General features: G+C 39.0%; 1 protein-coding gene across 2 annotated transcripts in view; it reads left to right on the plus strand.

Annotated features, from left to right (window-relative positions):
* MSRA (methionine sulfoxide reductase A) overlaps positions 1–19,673 on the plus strand; it is a 455,527-nt gene that overhangs the window by 302,964 nt on the left and 132,890 nt on the right. For both annotated transcript variants that reach the window (XM_030312697.1, XM_030312698.1), the window contains one exon: positions 299–403. In XM_030312697.1, the coding sequence (XP_030168557.1) occupies positions 299–403 (105 nt within the window). The remainder of the gene's footprint in view (positions 1–298; positions 404–19,673) is intronic.

Raw genomic sequence — 19,673 nt, forward strand, 5'->3', positions numbered from 1 at the left:
AAAAGAAAAGAAAACCCAAGTTTGTTTTCTCATGAAATTAAAAAAAAAATAATTAGAGCACAATGACAAGAAGTCATCATCCTCAGGAAGCTTGCCAGAGGACAACTGTGTGCTCTTATGGAGAAAGAACCAGTGACAGACTTACTATGAAACCATTCGCTAATGTAGTTATGCTCCCACCCTTCCTTCGGAGGAGGGAAGAATTTTAGCCCTTGTCTGGTGATTTTTTGGAAATGAGTAACTTGTAGTAAATTGGTGTTGTCAGTAAATTTTGGTTGTATGTTCTGTTTCTTTCAAGGAAAAACTGGCCATGCAGAAGTAGTCCGAGTGGTGTACCAGCCAGAACGCATCAGCTTTGAGGAACTGCTCAAGGTCTTCTGGGAGAATCATGACCCGACCCAAGGTAGATGAGTGAGCCAGTATTTAATTATCTTACTAATTACAGCTGGGATAATTAGTGTTTGAGCTGCATGGAAGAGATGAACCTTGAAATCACACAGGAGCTCAAGAATATGATTGCAGACATTTATTGACGGAGAAGAGGAGGGGCTGGGGAGCAACCGGGGGGAGAGAATAAAGGCGCAGCCACAGTCTGCACTCCTCCCCCCTTTACAGCTGTCAGGGGTGGGAAAATTCCCACAGAGAAAGACGCCAGACAATAGAGATTCGTTCACCTTTGATTATTGCATTATTCCTCCTTAATGCAGTCTTTTGTCTACAAAATTAAAGTGTCTTTCTAGCAGCTCCAAAGTTTTCCTGATTTATGGTTCCTTTATTTCCCTGAATTTAGCCTTTCTCATCTTTTGACATTATCAGGCTCTTTTTTTTTTTAAATGTCTGCGGGTGATAAAAAAAAAAAAGAACATAAAGGTAAAATGCAATATTCAGTGGGTCCACAATGCTTAGGTTATTTACATATTTCATTTGTCTTCTTTGAAATTTGTTATATGGAGACATTAATATGTTTGGGCTATAAACAATGGTGGCCAGAAATTTTATTTGAATGCACACACAAGCAAAAATCCCCTGTTGGCAAATATCATTTGTAATATTCAATAATGAAGCAATTTCCAGATTTCATCCTAACAGCCTTACAAGCACTGCCTTGCCAATATGATGATCTGATATTATGAGGCTTATGAACTGAAAAGTCCTATATAATAGATGTGATTTTCACAAACCCTGTTCATTTAGCAATCAGTCTATTTAACAAAAATATTTTCCCTTTGGTGTCAGTTTTTTGTGTAGCGGGTATGCTATGTTGGCTGTTTCTGAAGAAGGGATCTGTTTTTCCAAATGTGCATTGTGCTTTGTGGTGGAATTTTAATATGACCCCAGCAGCACAGGATGGTGGGCCCTGAGTTCTGGTTCTAAGAACCACTCAGTGCCTGGGTGATTTGCTAGAGGGCAAAAGTCAGAGCTAAGTATAGTAAAATGATAAATAAGCCAGGGTCCTGCAGGTACAGGATCCAGGCAAATCCATCAGGGTGGGTGAAGGCCTAGGAAGGAAGCCAGGAGCAGGAGTTCCATTATAGTGAAGTCTGGTTTGACATAGGGGGATGAGTCCCTAGCAGTAGAGGGATAAGGTATGGGGCAGGGGAGGTAGAAGACTAGTAGGGCAAGAATACTATAATGAGAAGATTCAGATGTCACCCTGGTCTGGACTACTAGACTGGCCTATCATATGCAAAAGGCAGGTCTGACAAACTCAGTCTTGGCTCAAGCAGGAGGCTCTGACAATGAGCATCATAAACAAGAGTGATGATGGCTAAGAGCTTGTGCTGGTGGGCCTTTGATCCAGGTGGAGCAGGCATTTGGCTCTCAAAGCCAAGGGTCATGGCAGATGCTGAGAGCTCCAAAATTCTCAATGAAGATACACATTAGGAGCCCAGGCAAGCCTGAAGTCATGTAGGAGACAGGATCCCCACAGGCTTACAAGGTTAGGTACATGGCCTTTGGCCTGGCCATCCATAATGTCCTGTCCTGATAGAATCACTTTATGCTTAGCCCTGGAAAGATTTCAGAGGGTGAAGTCTGTCATGCACTTCTCTCTCCTTTCTTCTCTTAACTTCTTACCTATTTTATCACATCTTTACCAGCACACCTCAGTTAATTATATCACTAGTACTGGCCCCTAAATCTTAGAGGGAATTCTACTTTTAAAAGAACCTTAAAAGAACCTCTTGTTCTCCCCATCCCACATATCAAATTTGTCTCAACTGTGCTTCAGCCCTCTTTCAGATTCTTTGTTTGCTGTGTATTCTATTGTTTGCTAATAACAAGGTACCACAGATCCGGTGGCTTAAACAACAGTAATTTATTTTCTCACATTTGAAGAGGCTAGAAGTCTGAGAGGAAGGGGTCGGCAGGATTGGATTCTTCTGAGGCTTCTCTCCTTGGCTTGTAGATGTCTGTGTTCTCCCTGGGTCCTCACATGGTCTTCCTTTCACATGTGTCTTTGTCCTAATCTCTTCCTATAAAGACACTGTCATGTTAGATTAGAGCCTACCCAAATGACCTGATTTAATCTTAATCTTTAAAGACCGTCTCCAAGTAAAATTATATTCTGAGGTACTAGAGTTTAGGGCTTCAACATATGAATTTGGGAAAGATATAATTCAGCCCATGACACTGTTCCATAAAGTATAGCTTGGTATACTATTCTTCCAGAGGTATTTTGATTCTAACAGAGGGTTTGTAGATTCATAGACTAGAAGGGATGTTAGAGGTCATCTGGTTAATCTTCAGCTTCAATTCTGTAAGTCAAAAGATGAAATTGCTACTGACAGCGTTCACAGACAATAGGATTTGATTGTTGAGTACATATTTTTTTCACTGATATTTTAGAAAAATTATGCATGGACAGGAATAGTTTTTCTACCCTCGCATATGTCTGTTTCTACTTACAATATTGCTTGATGCAGTATATATAGTCACAGGTATTAAATTGCAAGATATCTGATCTTCCCACATTATTACTAGGATTACTTTTGTTGGATAGTTTAATGTAATGGGCCATGGTAACAATCTTTTTCTGTATTCCAGAGTTTCCCATGACACTTCTGGAAATAGGGTGAAAGGAGTGATCACATGACCCAGGCCTGGCCAGTCACAGTATCTTTTTCTATTGCCAACAGTGTTTGATTCAGGGAATGGGCATGGGACCCAAGCATGACCAGTTGGATCCCTTCTCTGGGACTGTTGTGTGAGAGAAAAAGGTGTTCTCCCTTTTCTGGGGAGGTGGAGGTGCTCTGTATGTGGAAAGAGCTTGTCCACAGAAGAAGCAAGGGAGGAAGATGGGAAGAGACACTGAGAGACAAGAGATAGGAAGAGAGAACCTTCAGGAGACTGAGGTCCTCTCAGCTATGAGAGCTACTAGGTACCTACCCCCCATCTCCATCTTTTTTTAACTTAAGCTAGTTTGTTGGGTTTCTACTACTTGCCACAACAACCACCACAAAAATTACTGCTTTGCCACTCATTCAACTTAATCATTGTGCTTATTATATCCAGCCACTGTTAGTTAACCATATTCATGGTCAACCATGACCTCTATAAATTAGAGGTTTAAAGCCATTTGGTTAATAATTTTGTCATTGATTCAGACATGAAGTGGAGGACATTAAAGATTGTTTTCTCAGTACCTGTTGGTGGTTTGATTCTGGGGTTCCTTGGTAATTCAGATTGAAGAATTGGGGTTTAAGATTTGAGATACATGGCTTGAATATATACCAAATCATCTCAATGTTTCTAAACTGCCATGAAAGACTATCAGTCATTAATGACACTTATCTTGTATCTACTCTGTTTGCCAGGCACTTTGTTAGGTGGTGCTAAATCACCAAGTTGTCTATAAAATGCAGCAGTATCCAGCCTCTTGGCTAATGCATAGAGAAAATAGATTTCTATAGGCAGAAAATAGTTTAATCTGAATGTACTGAGATCAAATGAGCATTCAGATAAATGTGTGTAAGACCAAAATATTAACCTGAAATCATTAAAACAAGTATATGCTAACATTGGAACTTTAAAAGCAAAAACATAAATTCAGAAGAAAGCCGGTGTCAATGAATTTAATATTCCCAGGGAACCCAGAGGATCCAAAACATGTAGTCACATGTACTTTTTCTGAGGTAAGAATTTGAAGCCCACTCCCTGAAGGATGGTCACAAAGCAGGTGAACTTGGCCATCTGAACACAACTTGTGAATTCTCTGCTTAAAGTCACATGGTGACTCCTGTCACTTTTCCTAGTGCAAAGTGGCCCAGAAAAGAGAACCACCCAGTAGAACAGAGGAGGGACAGAGAGAAGTGTAAGACTGACTGGTGTTACTCAGAAAGTGGATGTTTCAGAAGACAGCAGCATGTTGGCTTTGGAGAGACTCTCATTGATAAAGCAATAGCCAAGTCTAGGTTGTTTTCTGAAACAGGAGTGATTCTTAAAACTGTGTAAGGAATACTCTTGCCTATGCCAGAGTTGCTTACCAGCAAAAAGACAAAACTTGAGTAAAGTTGAGAAGACATTGACCTTTGATGTGAAGGTATGCTCAGGAAACACATGATTCTCAACAGTAATATGGCTCAAGAGAAATGTGTTTTAATTAGCATGCTTGAAGACTTCAGCACTTTGCTTATAGAGTCGTTAAACATTTGAAGGAGTCACTTAAATTTTTTAGGTATTATTTACTTCATTTTGTGAGAGAAGAAATATCCTAGAATAATATTTGCAAATGTGGAGACTCTTGCTAATGTTCAGGGTTTACTATGGTAGCAATGGCATGAATTTAAGTGTAAAGTCCCTTTCAATTAAATTAGATCTTCATGGCATAGGCCAGACAGAAAAAATCCTTCAAGGTACTGAAGCAGCTCTCACGGTATCTGCCCTAATGGCAAGAAAGAACTTCCCATGGTCTGCATTTGGAAGGGAGCAGAGCTGGAAAGAGAACCATCAGAAAGTGCAGGCTTTTCAAGGTACAGGTGGGGCCAGAGACCTGCTATTTCACAGCCAATAGGCAGTGGGTCCTGAGAGAGTGCTACTCAGTGGATTAGCTTCAAGTGAAGTAACAGACCTAACAGCATCATTATACGTTTGGCCAGTAATTGGAATAGTCTTTTCTCTTAATTTACCAATTACCACAAAATCTCTATTTTGCCGAAGCACTCAGATACCACCGTTTAAGGTAATATGACTTGTTCCGGCGTTCTGTCTTACTCATGAGACAAATATGGTCCCTCCAGGTTTCTAAGGATAGACTGGAGCATGCTCATTCCTGACTGTGTGATCTCCAAACCCCCCAGTCTCCAGGAAACATGGCAGAGCCTGAGATTTAGGAGATTTGGGGTCTGGGCCCACCTCGCCCCTTCCTAACTGTGTGACCTTAGCCAAGACACTTTATTCAATCTGAGCCCTCTATTTTCTCATCTGTCAGAAGGGGATATTAATGTCTATACTGCATGGGTCATAGGTTGTCATAAGTGTTAAATGAAATAATGTGAAAATAACTTGAAAACGGTCAAGTACCATGCAAGCGCCAGGCATTGTCCCTGTGTCCTCCTCAATACAATACAGTTTCACTGGGTTTATTTATTTTTATATCTACAATTTCTGCGGGAAAATATTTACCCTCTGCCTACAAAAGTGTGGGTTTTCTACCCACAAACTTTCTTTTGTCCTTCCTGTTAGTTGAAAAGATTTCAGCATTGTTGATGTTGTCATTCTGTGATGAAATGGCTGCTGTCGCTGCTGCTGGGGCTGGTGGCTGTGAGGCTGATGGACAGGTGGCTCTTTAGCTTTGCTGCTGACACAGTCATCCAAAGAAGCAGATCACATCCCAGCCTCTCATGCTTGATCTGTTTCCTGCCTGGTACCCTCTGTGCGTCAGTTACACCATTTCAGCCCTGTTCCTGCACTGACCCATACGTTGGGCCAAGCCACAAGGACATGGGCGCAGAATGTAGAGATTTCAACTTCGTCTCACTTGATCCCCCAAGTCTGACTTCTCGGTCCCAACCTGTTTTATTCTCCTCAATCCTGGGAGAAGGGATAGCAACATTTTCTAAGCACCTTTTATGGGCCAGTCTTAGTGATAGATGTTTTATATTTATAATTTCATTTAATCCTTACCACAGCCTTAGGAAGTGGGGCTCATTGAAACCCCATTAACTGAAGAGAAGAAATAAGGTTCCACACAACAATCTTGTTTGGTATTGATGGCAGTATTTGGACTCGGCTCTGTCAAATCAAGGCTTGACAAGCTCAAGGGGTCCAGACTTCCAGACTAGGGGAAATTCTTCCAAGGACAAATGATTTTATGGATCCCCTCTCCCCATGTGATCTAGTTGTGTTCTTAGTAACCTTTTTAAAGCAAATATGTTAAGATGCCACTATGAAGTTAATTACACTTTAAATTGAATGCTTATTTTATTAACCACCACAATATCACATACCTCTGGAAAATAGAAATGCCCACACACATAATGCATTCTACAGACTCCAGGCAATGCCTGCTGCATGGTTGGATTTACGGATTTCTTGTGGTAGCTCCAAGCCTTCTCAGAGGACTGTGGCTATAGGTGGAAGCTCCTCCAATGTGCTCCTGAGGGAGCAGTGGCCCTTCTGCAGATGCCTGCTGGCTGAGACTGCTCATTGACCCCAGTATCAGTTTCCCCACTTCTGTAGGATTGTAATTTTAACTAGATTGGTAGCACCAATTGAAACTAAATTTCTCAGACTCCTTATGGCTAAGTATGGCCACGTGTCAGAATTCTGACTATCAGGGAATGAGCACACATGATGGTTGCAACTTCTGGGTTGTATGTACTTAGAGCAAGGAGTATTCTCTTGCTCTTCCTTCCTTCCTACAAGTTGCCTCTAAAGGTAGTGGTGAACCAGCCTGGAGCATGTGGATGGGGGTCTCACCCTTGTAATGGAGGCACTACAAACTAGAAGGCTCCAGAGTCACTATTCCAGGCTGAACTGTGTGTAAGAACTATCTTCTTTAACCGATTGTTATTTTGGTTCAGTTAGGCTTTCCCCACCCTCCCCCCCCCCCAACCTTTTCTACAACAGCTGAACTTATATCTTTACTAAAATAGCCTTCAACTAGAAGCTGGTGATGAACTCCCAGTCACTCTTCTGAAGATCTTAATTAAAATGTTTCCTTAATTAAAGCATCTTTAATTAAATCTGTTAAGAGTATGGACCCTGGGGTTAGAGAAGATATGGCTTTAACCAGGTCTGCTGTGGACTAGCTGCATGACCTGGGGAAGTTACAGCACATCACCAAGTCTCATTTCTCTCTGTCTTTACTTGAACTCCTGGGTCCAAGCTATCATTATCTCTCATCTGGCTGCTACACTAGACTCCTGACTGGCCTGTCTTGCCCTTTCCCAATCCAGTCTCCTTAATGACCTGTTAAAAACACATTACAGAGTATGTCCCTCTTCTGCTTAAAGCACTGCGCTGGTTGTCCATTTTGGGGTAGGATGATATACAGTCTCTTTACAATGGTCAGCCTGACCTGGGATTAACTGATTGGCACTCACTTGTGCAACCTCAGCACCTGCACTTCCATGTAGCTCCCTGCCTCACCCCCACATCCTATTCCACTGCACGTCTGGTGCTGTGCCCTCCTTCACTCCATTCCTGGAAGACTCAAGTGTTTTCTTGCCCCAAGGCCTGTACCTACTGCTCACAGTCTGCCCACAGCTCTAGGCATGACTGGCTCCTTCCTTTTCTTCAGCTTGAAGTGTCATATCCTCAGAGAGGTCTTCCCTGACCCACTCTAACTGAAGTAGTACCCCAAGCCCTCACTCCCAGGTTTCACTTGCCTCCCTAACGTTTGTCACAAGGTGTGGTGATCTAACTGTTCACTTGTTTACAAACAATCTCCTCCTCTAGAAAGTAAGCTGCACCTGAAATATTTTGTCATTGAACAAATGGATGAAAACCTCCATTTTCCCATCTATAGAACAGTTCTTACCCCGTAAATGTGTGTTGGGATGTATGAGGAAATGAAGTCTGTTGTGTGGAGGCCAGGGCTAAGCAGAGTAAGCATGTCATAGTTAATAGCCACCTACTCACCCTGCCTACATAAGAGCCATTTCACCAGTTTTTGTTTGCCTTGCTCCTTCCTGAACCCCAGTATTCCTCCAGTTTTTGTCTATCATTTTTCCCTCAGCTTATGTTCTGAATATCTTTGATCATTTCCTGTGCTTGGTTCATACCCTTTATGCTCAATCAACTTCTCAATACCCCTTTCCCTCCCACACCCACTCTCCCCTTCCTGCAGTGAGTCCCCACTTGTCCTCAGAAAGCTTTGTCTAATTCTCCCCAGTTGGCCATACTATCTATGGTATTAGGCTTCATGGGGCCCCAGGACTACACACCCTGGGCCTGCTGCTTAACCCTCAGAGTCATGACTAGGGGATTAATGGGACTCTTCAGCCCATGGTTAGAACTAGCGACCCCCACCCCCCACCAAAGACTCTTTTCCATTCAGTGACCTTGCCCTCCCTCCCCACTCCATGTTCCAACACACTCACCATGAAACATTACTTTAGGTGGGTTATTCCCAAGAAGCCCGAGAATTGTAGGTGGGGTTGGTCCATTCCATCTTCAGCAGGTTTGCTTCATAGCCTCCTTCCAGGTGTATGGTAGAGAAGAAGCCCCCTCATGCTGTGTAGTGGGAAACATTGATTGCAGAGAGAAGAAAATCTTATTTCCTTCTGTTTCTCATAAAGTTGGCAATTACATGCTGGTGTTCATACATTTGAACTTGCCAAATTAATATCTGAACTTGGTTGTGCTGACCCTTTTAAGTTAGTTTTTTTTTAAATAAGTCACCAGTTTTGAAGGACTCTTCTTTTTTTAGACCATGCACAAGGAATCTATCATCTGCAAATAATTAGACAGTGGGAATTATATTGTATTGCTAATGAGCAGATGTGCATACTTATAGTGGAGGAACAGCTGCACACATATAAAATGCAAAAACGACCCAAACCCAGCATTATGAATTCTGAAAGGGATTTCATTCTTTTAAGAATTTCAGAAACAGAGAAAAATGAAACAAAGCATTTAACTGATATTTTTCTTTATTAATTGTTCTTTCAATCCTACTTTTCCTTGCATAACATTATCGTACATGTACATTGTATCTTTGCTATTTGCAAATGTGCTATTTGCACTTTTAAATCCCTCTCTCATGTAATACTATAGAGCTTATATTTAACATTTTTCCTTTGCTTTCTAGTTCTGTAAGGGTTTGGTGCCTCCACATTGAAGGAAAGACTCGTCCTGGGTGTTTTTTCTGGGCTGGGCATTGTGCTAGGCACTTGAATGCTTGTGATCCCGACCTGTGAGTAGGTGGCTTTAGACCCATTTTACAGATGAATAAATAGGCCCAAAGAGGTGAAGAGATTTGTTACAAGGAAGCTATTGTATGTGACAGAGCTGGGATTTGGACCTAAGGGCTTACTTAATTCAAAACCTTATTTTCTTTCCATTGTATGGTCCACAGTCCCACATTGTTAAACATTAGTATATGAGGCTATCAGCCAACAGAAAACACAGCGCACTATGAAAACAGCAGTGCATTATTCAGTGAGAAGTTTCTGTCCTCATGAGCTCCTTGTAATATCCATTACATTTTTATAATCTTGTTAAGCAAATGCAAGATGAAGGAGTTCAAATAGTTTGGCTTTTGAAAACTTGCAGCTCTGAAGAATTCCACATATTTTAGACAGAAATAGTTAGGTCATTTAAAATTTGAATAAATTGCTGAAATTGTATAAAATCAATAAAAAGAAATGAACTCAGAAGAATTACATTACTTCATATGAAAGAGAAATTCGAAAAGAGAAAAATCAGTGCTCAGCTAACATTGGCAGGAATTAGAATTTCCAGGTTCTGGTAGTAGCAGGCTAGGTTATTCAGATCAACCCTTTCACTGAAAGCAACGCAAAATTTTGGGTGAGATAATAAAGACATATTTAAAACATTACATCAAAGATGTAATTCCTAATTATTAGGAATTACCAGGTTAAAATTGAAGGGAACACAGGGACCCAGACAGATAAGCAGAGGAGTGAAATTTCTCTGAGGGAATTTGTGAATCCCAGAAAAGTTGTTTTGAGGACCTCATTGAGATGTAGAGGATGTGGCCAGCACAGTTAAAGGACTTGACCTAATGGATATATGTAAAACATCGTACCTACATCTGGGCACTGCACCTTCTTAATTACACATAAAACATATACTAGGCCATAAAGGCTCAAACCTTTCAAAGGGATTAAAATCCTATAGATTGTTTCTCTTACCATAATGTAATTATGTTAGTTTTTTTTTTTTCAACGTTTATTTATTTTTGGGACAGAGAGAGACAGAGCATGAATGGGGGAGGGGCAGAGAGAGAGGGAGACACAGAACCGGAAACAGGCTCCAGGCTCTGAGCCATCAGCCCAGAGCCCGACGCGGGGCTCGAACTCACGGACCGCGAGATCGTGACCTGGCTGAAGTCGGACGCTTAACCGACTGCGCCACCCAGGCGCCCCAAAGTAATTATGTTAGAAAGCAATAGCTAAAAGATATCTAGAAATCCCTTTTATGTTAGAAAATAAGAGATTCTCTAAATATCTTCTGGGCCAAAGATAAATGGTAATAGAAATTAGAAATTATTATGAACTGACCAGTGATTAGAATACTACACATAGAAACTTATAGGGCATAGCTAAAGCAGTTCCTAGAGAATATTGAGGCTTAATTCATATACTAGAAGAGAAGGACTGAGCTAAGCATCCATCTCCAGAACTTAGAAAATCAACAACAAAATAAACCAAACAATGAAGAAGAAAGAAATAATAAAGACCAGAAATAAATTAAATGGAAAGTAAACAAGTAGTAGAGAGGATTAATAAAGCTGAAAATTGGTATTTCAAAATGGCTAATAAAATTGATAAAACTTTGGTAAGTTGATCGAGAAAAAAGTAAGAAGACACAAATATCCAATATCAGGAATAAGAAATGCTGACTACAGATGAGCAACCTTATGTCAATAAATTTGAAAAGTTAGATAAAACAAATTTCTTAAAAATATAACTTGAAGCTGAATAGATCCATAGTCGTTAAGAATTTGAATCAGTATTTAAAAAGCTTCTCATAAAAAAAGTTCACATGGCTTCATTAATGAGTTCTACCAACATTTGTTGTTGCTGTTGTTGTTGTTGTTGATTTTTGAGAGAGAGAGAGAGATACAGAGCATGAGCAGGGGAGGGGCAGAGAGAGAGGGAGACAAAGAATCCAAAGCAGACTCTAGTCTCCGAGCTGTCAGCACAGAGCCCGATGCGAGGCTCAAACCCACAAACCGTGAGATCATGACCTGAACCAAAGTCAGACGCTTAACTGACTGAGCCACCCAGGTGCCCCAAGTTCTACCAACATTTAAGGAAAAGATTATTGCAATCTTCCACACACTCTTCTAGAAATTAAAAAAATGATGTGAGAAAAGAAATGAACTCATATGCATTAATCTTAAAGTATTAGTATACCAAGTTTAGTAATATATGCAAAGTGTGTGTGTATATATATATATATACACACACACATGTATATAGGTATATATGTGTATATATATATATATATATATATATATATATATATATATCACGACCAGTTCCTTCAAGGAGTGCAGGGTTAATTTAGCATTTTAACATCAGCGAATACAATTTACAACATTAATAGATTAAAAGAAAAAATCATATGATTATCAAAATAGATATAGAAAAGGTAGTTAATATAATTTAATATTCATAAATGACTAATATATCATAAAAGATAATTTTCTTAGTGTGATAAAGAGTATGTACAAAAGCCTGCAGTAAACATACTTAATAGTGAAACACTGACAAGCTACAACAATGTCATTACAGCTTCTAAACAGCATTGTAGGGGGGGGTTCTGGCTTATGCAGTAAGTCAAGGAAAGAAACAAAATGCATTTATGATGGCTGAAAAATGTGGCAGATACCTATTTGCCCTTCCTCACCTGGACACACTTTCCGTCCTCCCTTGTCATGGCCACATGACTGAGTTCTGGCCAATGCAGTGTGGACAGAAATGACATATGCTACTTCTAGGCCTGGCCCGTTAACACCTCCTGATTGATCTTTCAACTTTTCTCCTGTGTGCCCCTGAATGTAAATGCCAAGGGAAACCTTTGTAACAACATACTGAAGATGATTAAGCTTTGGTGAGCCTAGGTCTCTGAGGAGTTCATGAAATAAAACTGTTCTGAACTCTTTTTACTAACTGGACATCACATGATCAAGAAATAAACTTCTAGTAAGTTGTCACTAGAATTTCAAGGTTTATTTATTTACTAGTAATTGGCACATTGAAGTAGAATGCTACCAAAATTTAAAGAAATGTGGCATTAGCTTGGTGGTTGGGCAGCTAGAAGATACAATATCTAGTCTTGCTTATGGTTTGTGAAGATTTCACTTGTCTACAAATTATTTTATAAATTCAGTGCAAACCCAAATGAATGCATTTGCGTGGATCTTCAAAGCTGATTCTGAAGTTTACATGAAAATGCAAAAAACTCATGAAAAGTAAAGGATACTCTTACATAAGAACAAGAGAATAGAAGGACTTATTCTTCTACGCATCAAGACTTATTATAAAGCAACAGTTATTAAAACAGTGTGAAATTGATGTAAGGACAGATGACTAGGCCAATGCCATGGAATGGAGAATCAGAAACAGACCCACAAATATATAGATATGACAGATGACACACTTGGCATTTTAGGGAACAGGAAAAGAACGACTTTTTAATAGTGGTGAGATGATTTGGGTTTTCATATGGGAAAGCATGCAATTGGATTTCTACCTTGTATCATCGCAAAAGTCAACTCTGAATGCATTAAAGAGCTAACTAAAAACAAAACTACAAAACATAAAGGTTTTCTAATATTATTATCATATCACCTTGGGTTTAAGAAACATTTCTCTTTTTTTTTTGTTTCAAGTTTTTATTTAAATTCCACTTAGTTAACATATAGTGTAATATTAATTTCAGGAGTAGAATTTAATGATTCATCAGTTCCATATAACACCCTGTGCTCATCACAAGTGCCCTCCTTAATACCTATCGCCTACTTAGTCCATACCCCGCCCACCTTCCCTCCAGCAACCCTCATCTTGTTCTCTATAGTTATGGCTTGCCTCTCTCTTTTCCCCTTATGTTCATCTGTTTTGTTTCTTAAGTTCCACATATGAGTGGAAACATATGGTATTTGTCTTTCTGACTTTTTTTTTTATCCCTGACTTATTTTGTGAAGCATATTACATTGTACCTCCATCCACACCATTGCAAATGGCAAGCTTTCACTCTTTTTTTGATGGCTGAGTAGTATTCCATTTGTGTGTGTGTGTGTGTGTGTGTGTGTGTGTGTGTACACCACAACTTCTTTACCCATTTATCAGTTGATGGACATTTGAGCTCTTTCCATAATTTGGCTATTGTTTTTCTTAATTAATTTTATTTTATTTTTAAAATTTTGTAATTTATAATTTGGCTATTGTTGATAATGCTGCTATAAACATCAGGTGCATGTGCCCCTTCAAATCAGTAGCTTTGTATCCTTTGGGTAAATACCTAGTAGTGCAGTTGGTGGGTCATAGGGTAGTTCTTTTTTGAGCTTTTTGAGGAATCTCTGAACTGTTTTCCAGAGTGGCTGCACCAGTTTGCATTCCCACCAACAGTGTAAGAGGGTTCTCCTTTCTCTGCATCCTCACCAACATCTGTTGTTTCCTGAGTTGTTAATTTTAGCCATTTTGACAGGTGTGAGGTGGTATCTTATTGTAGTTTTGATTTGTGTTTCCCTGATGATGAGAGATGTTGAGCATTTTTTCATGTGTCTGTTGGCCATCTGTAGATCTTTGGAAAAATGTCTATTCATGTCTTCTGCCTATTTCTTCACTGGATTATTTGTTTTTTGGGTGTTGAGTTTGGTAAGTTCTTTATATATTTTGGATACAAACCCTTTATCAGTTATGTCATTTTGCAAATGTGTTCTCCCATTCTGAGGTTGTCTTTTAGTTTTGCTGATTGTTTCCTTCGCTGTGCAGAAGATTTTTATCTTGTTGACATAATAAATGAGAGGTGGTTCAAGACGGTGGCATAGGAAATTCTTGCAGTCACTTCCCACAGACACACCAAATACACAGTTATATATGGGGCAATTCTGTTTTAAAAGAAACTGAAAACTAGCTGAACAGCTATTTCATAGCAAAGGATCAAAGGCCACATCAAGGTGTGTAGGAAAGGCAGATATGTAGTCTCACCCCAAACCCCAAACTGGTCCAGGGACACAGTATTGAGAAAGGTCCCATAAATATGGAACTCCTCCCTGAGGAGCAAGAGGCTTGTGCCTCAGGTGAAGGACCTGCAGTAGAGAGATGGGCCACAAAAACTTCTGGCTTTGATAACCAGTGGGGCTTACATCCAGGAGAAACAGAGGGCTATAGAGATTGGAGGTTCTGCTCTTAAATGACTTGCTCACAAACTTACTCACTTTGGGACCACTTCAAAGACAGCAGTTTGAAAGATCCTGGACCATACGTGAAGGAGATGCATTTGCTAATCTTAAGGTGTCTTTTGAGGGGCAGAAGTCTTTTGGGACCTGCTGCAGGGACAGAGGCGCCGTTGGATACCATTTCAGCACTCTCACTCTATCCTTCTAGCACCTGCCTGCTGAGCTGCTGCTGGGCCCCACCAGAGGTTGTAGGTGAGCACCCTATGCCCCTGCATTGTTGGAGCAGCCCTGCACCTTCACGCCACCACCTTGGCCTGCCTGAGGTGGGGAGCAATGGCTACCCTCCTTGGTGCTGCTGTAGCCCTGCAGATGCAGTGGGCAAGCACCCTGCATCCCTACAGGCCCCCAGACTAGCAGGTTCATGTAGCCCACAGGGATGTTCAGTGAGTAGTGGGTTCTGGTGGCCAGAGGGGGTTGCTGTTCTGGGCCCCACAGGTCTGAAACAGTCAGAAAGTTTGAGAGACAGTCAACAATTAGGGCAAGGTTAAAGGATAAGGCCACCCCTTAGAGACGTGGGGGGGTAACTGTTTCATGTAACACATAGAAACAAACAGAATCAAGCAAAATAAGGAAACAGAGGAATATGTTCCAATGAAAGAACAGGGTAAAACCCCAGGAAAAGACCTTAATGAAACAGAGAAGAGTAATAAATACCTATTAAAGTAATGTTATAAAAATGTTAGCCAAACCCGGGGGAAGAATGGATGAGAATTGAAAAGACTTCCACAAAGAAATTGAAAATATAAGAAAGTACCAAACAGAAGTCACAGAACTGAAGTTCATAATAACCGAACTTAAAAATTCACTAGAGAGGTTCAACAGCAGACTAGCTGAAGCAGACTAGATGAATCAGTAATCTGGAAGACAGGGTAGTGGAACTTACCCAAACAGAGCAGCAAAAAGAAAAAAGAATTTTAAAAGTGAAGATAGCTTAAGGGATCTATGGGACAATTTCAAGTGGAATAAGATTCACACTCTAGGGGTCCCAGAAGGAGAAGAGAAAGGGGCAGAAAACTTACTTGAAGAAATAATGGCTGAAAACTTTCTACCCTAGAAGTAAAATGAATATTATGTGTGGACGAATTTTATATATGGAAAGCCCTAAAGCCTCCACCAAAAAAACTGTTAGAACTAATAAATGAACGCAGTAAAGTTGCATGCTACAAAATCAATGTGGAAAAATAGGTTGCAATTTTATACACTAACAAGTAACAAAAAGAGAAATTAGGAAAACAATTCCATTTACAATTGCATCAAAAAGAATAAAATAACCTAGGAATGAACTTAACCAAGGAGATGGAAGACCTGTCCACTGAAAACTACAACACATTGATGAAAGATATTGACGAAGACATAAAGAAATGGAAAGATATTCCATATTCATGGAATAGAAGAGTTGAATTTATTAAAATGTCCATATTACCCAAAGAAATCTACAGATTCAGTGCAATCCCTATTAAAATATCAATGGCGTTTTTCACAGGAAAGGAACAATCAATCCTAAGACTTGTATGGAACCACAAAAAAAATCCCAAATACCCAAACCAGTCTTGAGAAAGAAGAACAAAGGTGAAGGCATCACACTCCCTAATTTCAAACTATGTTACAAAGCCATAGTAATCAAAACACTATGCTATTGGCATAAAAACAAACATATAGATCACGAGAACAGAATAGAGAGCCCAGAAATAATCCCATATATGTGTGGCCAATTAATTTATGACAAAGAAGGCAAAAATATACAATGTGGAAAGGATAGTCTCTTCAATAAATGGTGTTGAGAACACTGGGAAGCCACATGCAGAATAATGAAACTGGACCACTGTCTTACACCATATATAAAAATTAACTCAAAATGGATTAATGACATGAATACAAGACCGGAAACCATACGACTCATGGAAGAAACATAGGTGGTAAACTCTTTGACATCATTCTTGGCAATACTTTTTTGGATCTGACTCCAAAAGCAATGGCAGCAAACACAACAATAAACAAGTGGGACTATATCAAACTAAAAGACGTCTGCACAGAGAAGGAAACCATCAACAAAATTAAAAGGCAGTCTACTGAATAGGAGAAGATTTTTGTAAGTCATATTTCTGATAAGGGATTAATATCCAAAATTTATAAAAAGCTTATAAAACTCAATAACGACAATAGCAGAATCTGAATTAAAAATGGGCGGATGATCTGAATAGACATTTTTCCAAAGAAGACATACAGATAGCCAACAGACACATGAAAAGTTTCTTAACATCACTAATTATCAAGAAATGCAAATCAGAACCATAATGAGATATCATCTCACACTTGTCAGAATGGCTGTTATCAAAAGGGTAAGAAATGACAAGTGTCAGTGAGGTTGTAGAGAAAAGGGAATCCTTGCGCATTGTTGGCAGGAATGTAAATTGGTACAGCTACTCTGGAAGACAGTTTGGAGGCTCCTCAAAAGACTAAAAATAGAACTACAATATAATTCAGCAATTCCACTTCTGGGTATTTTTCAAAGGAAATGAAAACACTAATTTAAAAAGTATATGTACCCTTCTGTTTATTTGCAGCATTATTTACAATTGCCAAGCTATGGAAACAACATAAGCATCCATCAACAGATGAATGGGTAAAAAAAAAATGTGGTGAAAGTATACAATGAAATACTACTAAGCCCTAAAAAAAAGAATGAAATCTTGCCATTTGCAATATAGATAGACCTTGAGGATATATGTTAAGTGATACAAATCACACAAAGAAAGACAACTATCATATGATTTCACTTATATATGGAATCTAAAAAAACAAATGAACAAAGAAAACAAAACAAAATTAAACTCAAATTGTACATAGAGTAGCTTGGTGGTTACCAGAGGGAGGGGAGTGGGTATGGGCAAAATGGGTGAAAGGGATCAAGGGGTTTAAACTTCCAGTTATAAAATAAGTAAGTCATGGGGATGTAATGTAAAGCATGGTGGTTATCGTCAATAATACTGTATTTGCAAATTTGAAAGTTGCTCAGAAAGTAAATATTAAAAGTTTGCATCACAAGAAAAATTTTTTTGTAACTCTGTATGGTGAATGATGGTAATTAGATGTATTGTGATGACCATTTCACAATGCATACAGAGGTCAAATCATGTTGTACACAGGAGACTAATATATGTCAATTATACTTCAATTAAAGTCATACAGGAAATGTAAGAACAGAAAAGTTATATTTGACAAAAGATTAGTATCCAGGGCATATAAAAATAGATTTTAAAAATATTTTCAATAGATATTTTATTAAAAGGGGCGCCTGGGTGGCCCAGTTGGTTAAGCGTCTGACTTCAGCTCGGGTCATAGTCTCGTGGTCTGTGGGTTCAAGCCCTGCGTTGGGCTCTGTGCTGACAGCTCAGAGCCTGGAGCCTGCTTGGGATTCTGTGTATCCCTCTCTCTTTGCCCCTTCCCCATGTGTGCTCTGTCTCTTTTGCTCTCAAAAGTAAATAAACATAAAAAATTTTTTAAATATAATTAACCTACAGTGTTATATTAGTTTCAAGTGTACCATATAATAATTCAACAATTCTATACATTTCTCAGTGCTCATCAAGGTAAGTGCACTCTTTTTAAATGTTTTTTTAAAATGTTTATTTATTTATTTTGAGAGAGAGAGAGGGTGAGAGAGAGCAGGGGAAGGGCAGAGAGAGAGGGAGAGAGAAAGAATCTCAAGCAGGCTTCACACTGTCAGTGCAGAGCCCAATGCGGACTTGGACTCATGATTTGTGAGATCATTACCTGAGCCGAAATCAAGAAGCAGGTGTTTAACCGACTGAGCCACCCAGGCACCCAAAATAAGTGTACTCTTAATCTCTTTTATCTACTTCACCCATCCTCCCACCCACAACCCCCACTCCTACAACCACCAGTTTGTTTGCTATATTTAAAGGGTGTTTTTTTAATTTTTTTCTTTGTTTACTTTGTTGAAGTTCCACATATAAGTGAAATCATATGATATTTGTCACTCTCTGATTGACTTATATCACTTAGCCCCTTATACACTCTAGGTCCATCTATGTTGTTGCAAATGTCAAGATTTTATTCTTTTTATGGCTAATATTCATGTGTGTGTGTGTGTGTGTGTGTGGGTGGGTGTGTGTGTGACATCTTCTTTATCCATTTATCATTCGATAGACAATTGTATTGCCTTCATATCTTGGCTATTGTAAATAATGTTTCAGTAAACATAGGGGTGCATATATTTTTTTGAATTAGATTTTTCATTTTCTTTGGGTAAATACCCAATAGATTTTTTAAAAGATATACCACTGATTAGAAAAATGGACAAAAGATTTGAATAGCAGTAAGGAAACATGAAATGATAATAGATGTCATCATTAGTCAGGGAAATGCAAGTTAAGATCAAATCAGATTCTGTTACACACCAAATATATGACAAAAAGTAAAAAGCCTGACATTAACAGGTTTTAACGAACTGGCAGACTTTTGGAGCTTCAGGAACTCTTAGGCATTGATGTGGTTTTGTAAATTGGTACAATTACTCTGGAAAATGAATCAGCATCTAGTTAATTTGAAGACATGCAGACTTTATAAGCCCATGATTTTATTTCTAGATATGTATTCAAGAGAAACACATATATGTGTGTAACAGAATACATGGCAAGAATGTTCTTAGTAGCCTCTAGCTGGTAATATTCATCAACAGCAGAATTGATAAATCACTAGTGGTCTCTTCATGCAACAGATATTATGAAGCAATGAAAATGAAGAAAATAGAAGAATCTCATGAATGTAATAGTAAATGAAAGATTAAAATAACAGTACAGTTTCATTTATATAAATTTCTCAAGTGGGCAAAACTAAACTGTCATTTATAGGTGTGCCTATGCACCAAAGAAATTATTGTCACAAAAATCAGGCATGCTTACAACTAGAAAGACAGAAGGTATTGTCACCAGAAGGGACACATGGAGGGCTTTCAAGGATGATGGCAATGATGTATTTATTGGACTGAGTGGTGGTTATATGAGTGTTCTCTTCATGGTAAATATTTTAATGTTATATATAGCAACATATTCTA

Source organism: Lynx canadensis, chromosome B1 (assembly GCF_007474595.2).
Source record: "Lynx canadensis isolate LIC74 chromosome B1, mLynCan4.pri.v2, whole genome shotgun sequence".
Taxonomy (NCBI): Eukaryota; Metazoa; Chordata; class Mammalia; order Carnivora; family Felidae; genus Lynx; species Lynx canadensis.